This window comes from Beta vulgaris, chromosome 5, assembly GCF_026745355.1.
Source record: "Beta vulgaris subsp. vulgaris cultivar EL10 chromosome 5, EL10.2, whole genome shotgun sequence".
Taxonomy (NCBI): Eukaryota; Viridiplantae; Streptophyta; class Magnoliopsida; order Caryophyllales; family Amaranthaceae; genus Beta; species Beta vulgaris.
The window spans coordinates 11,763,208-11,774,100 of NC_079206.1; the positions used below are offsets into that span (position 1 = coordinate 11,763,208).

At 34.6% G+C, this 10,893-nt stretch overlaps 1 protein-coding gene across 1 annotated transcript; it reads right to left on the reverse strand.

Moving 5' to 3' along the window:
- Nucleotides 1–1,472: 1,472 nt before the first annotated feature.
- LOC125497905 (uncharacterized) lies at nucleotides 1,473–2,018 on the reverse strand. Its single transcript, XM_048645623.2, has one exon. The coding sequence runs from the start codon at nucleotides 2,016–2,018 to the stop codon at nucleotides 1,473–1,475; it is 546 nt and encodes a 181-aa protein (XP_048501580.2).
- Between the last annotated feature and the right edge of the window lie 8,875 nt (nucleotides 2,019–10,893).

The following is a 10,893-nucleotide window of genomic DNA, read 5'->3' on the forward strand; positions in this document are numbered from 1 at the left end:
AACGCCAGGTTGCGAGTTGATACAAGGATACATGTGACCATCTACTCGATGCGTCAATTAAAACCATAAAATATCTAAATGTTCCACATGGTGGGTGAATTGGCCCACAAATATCTCCCTGTATACGTTCCAAAAAATTGATAGATTCAAAATCTATTTTGGTTGGTGAAGGTCGTATTATCAACTTGCCTTGTGAGCAAGCAGCACATGAGAAATCATTAGGAAGAATCTTCTGGTTCTTCAATGAATGTCCACATGAATTTTCAATTATTTTTCGCATCATTATTGAACCAGGGTGGCCCAACCGGTCATGCCAAATAGTGAAATTATCTGCAAACTTCCTGTTTACTATGGCATATGTTTCAATTGTATTGATTTTAGTATAGTACAGACCAGTGGAAAATGCAGGTAATTTCTCCAAAATATTCTTAGTGCCTTGGGTAATACTCGTGATATGAAGGTATTCAACATTTCCTTCACTTATTGTCTCAATATGATATCCATTATGGCGAATATCTTTAAAGCTCAATAAATTTCTTTGAGATTTGGGAGAATATAGTGCATCAATGATTTCAAATTTCGTTCCCATAGGCAATAATATATTTGCTCTTCCGGAGCCTTCAATTATCTTTGTACTACCTGATATAGTACTCACACTAGTTTCTTTCATTGTAAATAAGAGAAATATCTCTTGCTTTTTAGTATGGTATGAGTAGTTGCACTGTCTGCTAGGCATAAATCTTCACCATTCATTGCTAACTGAACTTGAGGGGCATTCATATTCTTCAAATAAATGAAATAACAATAATATATAAGAATAACTAAATAACCAAAATTTAACAATGTCATATAAAATCATAGTACTAACAAATAAAATCTAAAATAAAATAACATAATCCAAACAAAAATCCATAGTAATAACTTAATAAACGAAAACAAAAGTTTTATTCTTTAAAAGACCATAATCTAATCTAAGGATTAATTATTCCCTTCAGGGGTGGTGAAGAAATCAGCAACTTCCAGGTGAGTTGTATTGCCACAATCAAAATCACCTTCGCCATCTTCGTACACAAGATTTGTTTCTACTTTCTTTCCCTTTTGCTTCAATGATTGTTGATAGAGGTCAACCAAGTGTTTTGGTGTACGACACGTACGAGACCAATGACCTTTTCCTCCACATCTGTAACATACATTGGTCACGTTCTCATTTTTATCTTTCTCTTGTTTGTTATCATCTTTATTGTCCCCCTTCTGGTGGGAATATGAATTCTGAAAATAACCACCTCGGCCTCGACCTCGACCATATCCGTATCCACGTCCACGACCTCGACCATGTCCATATCCATGTCCACGTCCATGTCCATGTCCACGACCACTATTGTTGGCATGATATTTTTCTTTCCCATTATGGGATGTCGCATTCGCTTCAGGGAATGGAGCAGAACCAGTTGGACGTGATTCATGATTTTTCATCAGTAGCTCATTATTTTGCTCAGCCACAAGGAGACAAGATATAAGTTCAGAATATTTCTTAAATTCCTTTCACGGTATTGTGTCTGCAGGACAACATTATTCGCATGAAAGGTAGTGTATGTTTTCTCTAGCATTTCTGCATCAGTGATTTTCTCTCCACATAATTTCAACTGTGAAGTAATTCTGAACATAGCTGAGTTATATTCACTTACAGACTTAAAGTCTTGTAGTCTTAAATGTAACCAGTCATAACGAGCTTTGGGTAGTATTACAGTTTTCTGGTGGTCATACCTTTCCTTTAGATTACTCCAAAGGACTTGTGGATCTTTCACAGTCAAGTACTCAATCTTAAGACCTTCATGGAGGTGGTGGCGAAGAAATATCATAGCCTTAGCTTTGTTTTGACTTGTTGCTTTATTGCCTGCTTTGATTGTATCACCAAGGTCTTTTGCATCTAGGTGAATTTCAGCGTCTAACACCCAAGACAAATAGTTCTTTCCAGTAATATCAAGGGCCGCAAATTCAAGCTTTGTAAGGTTCGACATAGTATACTATATACAAGTGAATATTGCGAAATTAGGACTTCATATCAAATTGTAATTCAAAATTGTGGTTTAAGTAATTCATATAGTAGGGAATGTAAGAATATAATTTGAATAAATAATGTTCCTATAGTATTGCTATCTATCCAGTATAATATGATACATGTTTTAGACGCAGGAATAAAACAGAAAATAGAAAACCAATAGTAACCAAACTAACGAGGCTTTCATATGTAGAGTCAAGTCTAATATAATACCACCAAGTTGTAATTTAATAACAAACAAGCAAAATAAATAGTCTGCTAATATGAAGAAAAAAAAAACAGAATAAGGTCCGTAAAGAGCATACACTGCCCTCTCTGCTCTAAGAACTAACAGGCTACAAAGCACTAAAAAGCATAAATGCTATGACTATGAGCTGCTACACAGAAATTCAATGTGTATATGGATGACTCACAAGTTGCAATTGTAAAGGTCATTATATCAATTGCATTCACAAAGATGATTATCCTATGACCAAAGGGAAACCACTAATATATTAAAAAAAAAAACATATGTCTAAGATAATACGCAAGATAAAAAAATCTAGATACTTACCCAAGTGGAAACTTGGACTAATTGACTAAAAAAAAAAAACTCTTATAAATCTTATATTGATTAAGAAACTTGATAAAAAAAAATCACGTCATTTCGCGACCCAAAAAACAATAAAAAAACAGATCCATGAATGCACACCACAACATAAAAAAAAATAGCAAAGAACATAGCTTTTTTTATTTTATTTTATTATTATTATCGCATGAAGATAATTTCGTCAAGATTTAAAGAAAGATCAGTGAACAACCAAACACACATGAAACAATGATTACCAACAGTTAAACAAAACAATTTAACAGAAGTGTAGATGACGTGATAAAATAATTTAACAAAAGTGATAAAACTTTACCTCAATCACAGATGATTTTCTTGGTTTCTTGTTTGCTCAGTCGGCTAGGGTTTGGTGCTGATAACGTGTTGTAAATAAACTGAAGAGAGAAAATAAAAGAGAGAATCGTCTTGTCTATCTTATTCCATGTAGTCCGGTATATATATATACAATACAATAGTTAGGGTTTGCTTGGAGAACAAAACCCTAGAATATCCCGGATATATTAACGGGGGTATAATGGGCATCCATATTATATTTCATAACATCTTCATATATATATTGATTATCAATGATTTATTTTGTTGATTAATGAAGGCATAAAATACTTTTTTTTTTATAGGAAAATAAATGTATTAATCAAACAAGGACAACATGTCCTTCAGTACAGCAACTCTAGCTACATTAGGATAATCCTCCAGCCAAACCACCATATCATCTAACTGATTACAGTGCTTAGCTAGACTATGCGCCACTGTATTTTCTTCTCTTCTCTTTCTCCATCTTCATACACCATTCTCTAAAGTCTAAAGTCATGCACACTCAACGTTGTTCCCCACCTCCAGTACATTAAAAAAAAGTTTCTTAAGTACTCTTGCTGCCATTACCCAAGAAATCTCATACCATCAAATTAAAGGAAGTGTTAGTAATTTATATATCATACCAAAAGTGGAAGAATGAGTAACTCGATCGATCTACAGTATATTTAATCTATATAATGAACATTGATAAATCAAATCTTGAATGGCCTGATAATAATGCTAATGATATAAACACTTAAACAAATTAAAACATATGCTTCTCTTTAAGTTCTTAACAAACTATATATAAATATAAACAAGTAATGCTCAGTCTAACTATATACTACCATAATCACAAGTCATAATATCACTCCCGAACATGTTGAAGTTGATACTCTAGCAGCAGTCTGATCTACGCTTAACAATTGCAATTGCTATGTGAAGCCTCTCGTTAGACCGAAACGACACAAGCCGAATAATATCGTCTACCTTTAGATTATGCTCTTCCCTAAGGTGACGCCATCCATGTTTCAACGCATATCTCCATCCTGGCTCGTTGTTGTTGTTGTTCTTCTTCTTCTTCTTGCTGTTTTTGCTCTTCTTTTTAGCAGGGTAGTTCCATCTACTTAGCTGCAAATCATACTCAGATGACTCTATGATTACCTTTACGTCTATCTTGGCCTTTCTATAGGGATCAACCTTCTGTTGAAGTAGTAGTTCCTCTTCTTTTGTCAAAAACGGAGCAAGAATCTGCCTTACTGGCATTGACAATCGCGTTTGGTGATCATCAGCATCAGTATTTGTAAGCTTCCTATCCTCCATAATTATTCTGAAATCTCTTGCATCGTTATATTTCATATTAATCCGAATATGATCCATCAACGATCCTAACTTATCAATATCATCACCTGGTGGTGGTACTGGTACATCATTAGGAATAGGAATCAACGTGCGCGTAGTTTTTCTGCTTTTCTTGGCATTCACTTGATGTTGATCGGAAGTTGGAGATGTTTGTGGTAATTGGGAAGAAACCAGATAAGCACAATAACGCTTCTTAGGTGGAAGGAGTTTAGAGCGTAGGGATTCAGATTCCGCCATATAAGCATAAGAACGCTTCTTAGGTGGGAGGCGTACTAGTGTGTTATTCTCGTAGCTGTTGGTAGAGCGTAGCGATTCCGAATTCGATTCCGCCATTATAGAAACAAGCAAGAGGGCTAGAAAGGGACGAAGAGAAGTAGGGTTGAATGAAACTTGAGGGTTAGAAAATTTTTGGAAGGAAGAGAGTGTGTGCGTAAGTTGGTGAATGAAAGAGATAAAGGCAGGGGGGTATGTAATATATAGCCAACATAGGAATTGGTGTAGATAAATACCGAGAGAATGTAGGAATACTACTAACACTAACATTAGGATTCATGTTGACATATAGATGAGTTACTTGGTGTCCAAGAGTAAAAATGTACTTTCCGAAAAATACATTAAGACTTAAGAGATGATCATTGTTAGTAAACAATTTTACTTAGGCGGTCACTGTTTTTATTCCTAAATCATAATCCAACTAGGCAACGAACAATTGTAAGTATGTAACTACCAATATAAAATAACCTTATTTAGTGTAAGTCTTTTCTTTCTGAAAATCGAGAGTGTGGTTCTGCTTTTGATCAGAAGGTATATTGTCAATTGTTTGTTGAAGTTGTGTTATGTCATGCATATCCTTCATGTTTTTTTGAACATGAAAAATTGCGAAAATTGCATTCATATCTTAATCCTAAAGTAAGACACATATATAGGAATATAATACTTAGGTATTGTACTTTGGAACATCATAAACTTAAGTTGAAATTGCGTGATAATAAACTTGCTAGAATTAGTAGTCATATTTGTTTTACTTATGATTGTTGGTCTGCCATTACTAATCGTGGATACTTGACTCTGACTGCATATTATATTGATAATGATTGGGGTTTTAAATCTCACATTTTGAACTTTAGGTATTTTCCCCACCCTATAGAGGTCCTGATATATATGCATTAGTTTTGGGGTTGATTAAAGAATAAGGTTTGGAGGGTAAATCATTTCACCCATCACCCATGCATGCGAAATCATATGTGAAGTGTTTCTATCTGGAAATTAAGGATCACTAATGCGTGCTAAGTAGGATTGAGCCCCAAGAGCGTTCACCTGAATTAATTGTCCGTACGCCGGAAACCTGAAAAAAACTGTTAGACTACCCTGGAGGTTGTTCCGAGATCGCCCCTCTGACGCTCAAGTCAGTTGATGATTGAGGTAGAGAGAGAAAGTCTAGAGAGAGATACTCTATTTTGTTAGGTGACAATTGCATACCTGTTCATTAATGAGACTGGTGATATTTATAGTGTTGGGAATTCTCATACATGAAGCATTGATGGGATGAGCTTCCTTGTAATTAATGGCTTTGTTGCCTTTTCAGGCAATTAGCCTTTTCAACCATATCAGTGGATCCACAAGCCACATGGAGCTATTGGGACCCACCATGCCACCTATGTGGCCACTTCTGATGATGTGGCATAGATATTGAGCGGGCCAACAAATGAGCCAAATATGAAGCATGAATTATAATACTTCCTCCGTTCTGCTTTACATGAAACATTGGGTGAAATGACACTATTCATTGATCGATTTTGACTCCAATTTACCGTCATTATATAAAGAAAAACACAGTCAAGTGGGATCTTGTTAGATTCGTCTGGATGCATACTATCAAATTATAACTTTTTTTATATTTTTTTTACGTGTGTACAACTAAAGATATTAATGATTAAAAAAGCGCGTTGGGTTGCATTAAAAAAGCAAACGTCTCATTTAAAACAGAACGGAAGAAGTAGTTAAATTAAAAATTTTAGGTTATTTTTCATGAACTTTAAGTAGGTATAAAAATGTTAATGCACTCTTAAAATGCTTGAATTATAGTAATTAGATTACAAAAATATTCACATGAAAGGGAATCCCCATTTTATACAACTTTCATCAATAAAATTGATTTTTCTACTCTTTGCGAATTTCTTTCCAAGAATAATAATGGGTTGTATTTCTACTAATGAAGTGTCGAAGTTTTTTATCCGCCAAGTTGCGTTGTATAACTACTTCACTATGAGAAGAGGCCCTATCAGGCCTGCATACTGCAATAATTTCTCGTATTGGGTGAATCGTAAATCGACCACAATAATTGAATATATATCAGCGGCAAATGTTTCCCAACTTAGATTTTCGAAGTACGCCAAAGAAACTTATGGTATGATCGACTACCCCAACAAACAGCACGAACTCATGCTTAAACAAAATTGTGGTAGATTTACGACAATAAAAAGTGGACTATTAAATTATAGTAGTTGATAGAAGCTACGGAAATTGATCACAAATTGTACCATATTATTTTGATTTTTGTTTATTTATTGTTCTCAGTTTAACATTAGATTTTTTTTTTAAAAAAAGAAGAAGGCGAATTGGGCATTAAACTTGAAATCCGAAAAATGCATATATTATGAATTTATAATGAAGAATACCCTGTAATAAATTGCACAACACTAATTAACCACGACGATTTTTCCAATTAAACAGTAATTTAAGTTCTACAACATGTGCCAAATCTGAAAAAAATGATTTAAGTTCTACAACATGTGCCAAATCTGAAAAAAATTGATTTCAAATGATATAGAAAGCAAATTTCGCAAAATCAAATAAATTATATTAAAAAATGTATGGAGGATCACTAGTGGAAAAATGAAGAAGGGCGGCGCTGAAAAAGGCCTGTAGGGCTGCGCTTTTTGACAGCAGCCCTTTCAATAGCAGCCCTTCACATTTTAAGTAGGGTTGCGCTTTTCTAGCGCAGCCTTTCCTACCAAAAAAAAAATTAAATTGTTTTCTTTTTTTTACATTTTTTACTCATAATCTTACATTTTCTGAAATTATACAGAAGAGAAACGAAACGAAAATAAACCCAAAAAAAAAAAAGAACGAAATGAAAAGGAACAAAAACTAATATACAGAAGAGAAGAAATTATAGATCTGAAAATACAAAGGAACATTAATCAAAACGAAATGAAAATACAAGAACATTAATCAAAACAAAGAGAAGTATACAAGAACATTAAATCAAAACAAAGAGAAGTATACAAGAACATTAATCAAAACAAAGAGAAGTATACAAGAACATTAATCAAAACAAAGAGAAGTATACAAGAACATTAATTCAAAACAAAGAGAAGTATACAAGAACATTATAGATCTGAAAATACAAGAACTACCTCCAAACATTAACCTAATAATGTTTAAATACATAAAACAAAACCCTAATACATAATTAAGGAAAAAAAATTTCGGAAATACTTAAAATGCCTATTTGGAGGCTTAAACGAACTCGGATGGCTTAAAAAGCCTAAACGTCACGGCATAGAGGTGAGTTTGACTCGTTGGCCCGTCCCGCTTCCGAAAAGGTATCACAATAGGCAATCGGACTCCGTCGGCATGATTCGTGCAAATCATTTCAGGCTTTTTGTCGCGTTTGTCGCATTTTCTGGGAGTTTTTAAGAGAGAAGAGCGGATGAGAGCGAAGGAGGAAAGGGAGGAGGGTCGTGAGAGAGGAGAGAGAAGGAGGAAAATGGATGAGGGACGTGAGAGAGGAGAGAGAATGAGGGATAATATAACTGAAGCCCGCTCAATATTTCAAAACCCGCGATTTTTTTATGTCAAATTTTTTTAAGAAGGGTTGTGCTTTTCTTCAAAAGCGCAGCCCTACTAAGTGGAGGGATGCGCTTTTATAAAAAAACGCAGCCCTTCGGTTATGTAGGGTTGCGCTTTTGTACAAAAGCGCAGCCCTTCACTAGTAGGGCTGCGCTTTTATCAAAAGCGCAACCCTTCCTTTTTTTTCCCCTAGTGGATTAAAGTGTTGCGAATTTCAAATTATAACAAATTAAAAGAAACAATTATGATTTGAGTTCAAATCCAGATTATAAAGCTTCAAAAATCAACTACATTTAATCAAATTAATATTGTAGCAACTACTCAATTTCACTCAAGCTGTAAAACAAACCAATCAACGCATGCTAACACGAATTCAAAAATCTAATAAAAAAACATTACTTTTTTTAGGGGAATAAAAAAACATTACTTGAGCATGTGATACATCACATAGGAGCTAGACAAGCTGATTGTAGGAATAATTTTCTTGATTACATACGGTTAAGTGTATATAGTTTTCTTAATTAGGTTGTTTCATAAATTAATCATGCAAACAAAATTACAAAAACTATTTAATAGAATGAAATCTAAAGCTACAAACGATTTACTAAGAATTATACATATGGTCCGATATGAGTTTGAAGATACTATCAAAAAAATTATATGAGGGTGAACACTTAAGACAGGAAAATAAATGTAGAGGAAGTATAGATTTTAGGACATTAACAAATCAACCGTTTTTTCCTTTCCTAAACATAATCTCCCCCCCCCCCCTTTTATTTTACAGGAAGTATAGTATTGATTTATTTTGTTGATTAATGAAGGCAAAACATACCTTTTTTTTACAGGAAAATAAATTTATTAATCAAACAAGGATAACATGTCCTTCAGTACAACACCTCTAGCTACATTAGGATAAATCCGTCTCATAAAATTAGGGGCCTGTGCTAAAATAAATTATAAAGATTAATTTTTTTTGTAAATAAAGGAGATGGAAGAGTTATAAATGGGGTTTTTTTGGAGAATAGGAGAAGAAAAACACCAAATAGAAATTAATCTCTTTATGTTTGTAATTAAATTTAGGGTTTTTTTTTTCTCTTTAGGCGGACCACTAATAAAATTGGACCTTTATATTTTGGGGCCTTGTGCATATGGCCTTAGCCGCCTATGAGGATAATCCTCCAGCCAAACCACCATATCATCTAACTGATTGCAGTGCTTAGCTAGACTATACAAGATCTCTTTCTCCATCTTCACACACCATTCTCTAAAGTGATGCACACTTAACGTTGTTCCCCACCTCCAGTCTTAATGTTGAATAATACCAGACCTTGTGAGCCTCCCTACACATAACACATAACACATAACACATAACAAGAGCATGCTGAACGTTCTCCACACATCCACATTCATTCCCCTTAGTTACTAATTTTGTACGGGATCCCATTGACAGTATATGTTCCATCCTTCGAGAAACACCATAACCACTCATCACTGGCATCATACAACAGAATTGGGACACTTGGAATATATAGCCTCAACCTCTTACATTAAAAAAATAGTTTCTTAAGTACTCTTGCTGCCATTACCCAAGAAATCTCATACCCATCAAATGATCAAATTAAAGGAAGTGTTAGTAATTTAATATCATACCAAAAGTGGAAGAATGATCGAGTAACTCGATCGATCTACAGTATACGAATCTATATAATGAACATTGATAAATCAAGTCTTAAATGGCCTGATAATAATGCTAATGATATAAACACTTAAACAAATTAAGACATATGCTTCTCTTTAAGTTCTTAACAAACTATATATAAATATAAACAAGTAATGCTCAGCCTAACTACATACTACCATAATCACAAGTCATAATATCGCTCCCGAACATGTTGAAGTTGAAACTCTAGCAGTCTGATCTACGCTTAACAATTGCAATTGCTATGTGAAGCCTCTCGTTAGACCGAAACGACACAAGCCGAATAATATCGTCTACCTTTAGATTATGCTCTTCCCTAAGGTGACGCCATCCATGTTTCAACGCATATCTCCATCCTGGCTCGTTGTGTTGTTGTTGTTGTTGTTGTTCTTCTTCTTCTTTGCTGTTTTTGCTCTTCTTTTTAGCAGGGTAGTTCCATCTACTTAGCTGCAAATCATACTCAGATGACTCTATGATCACCTTTACGTCTATCTTGGCCTTTCTATAGGGATCAACCTTCTGTTGAAGTAGTAGTTCCTCTTCTTTTGTCAAAAACGGAGCAAGAATCTGCCTTACTGGCATTGACAATCGCGTTTGGTGATCATCAGCATCAGTATTTGTAAGCTTCCTATCCTCCATAATTATTCTGAAATCTCTTGCATCGTTATATTTCATATTAATCCGAATATGATCCATCAACGATCCTAACTTATCAATATCATCACCTGGTGGTGGTACTGGTACATCATTAGGAATAGGAATCACTTGATGTTGATCGGAAGTTGGAGATGTTTGTGGTAATTGGGAAGAAACCAGATAAGCACAATAACGCTTCTTAGGTGGAAGGAGTTTAGAGCGTAGGGATTCAGATTCCGCCATATAAGCATAAGAACGCTTCTTAGGTGGGAGGCGTACTAGTGTGTTATTCTCGTAGCTGTTGGTAGAGCGTAGCGATTCCGAATTCGATTCCGCCATTATAGAAACAAGCAAGAGGGCTAGAAAGGGACGAAGAGAAGT

Excerpts from the sequence above, each read along its gene's own strand:
- LOC125497905 (XM_048645623.2), bottom strand. The coding sequence starts at position 2,018 with ATGTCGAACCTTACAAAGCTTGAATTTGCGGCCCTTGATATTACTGGA.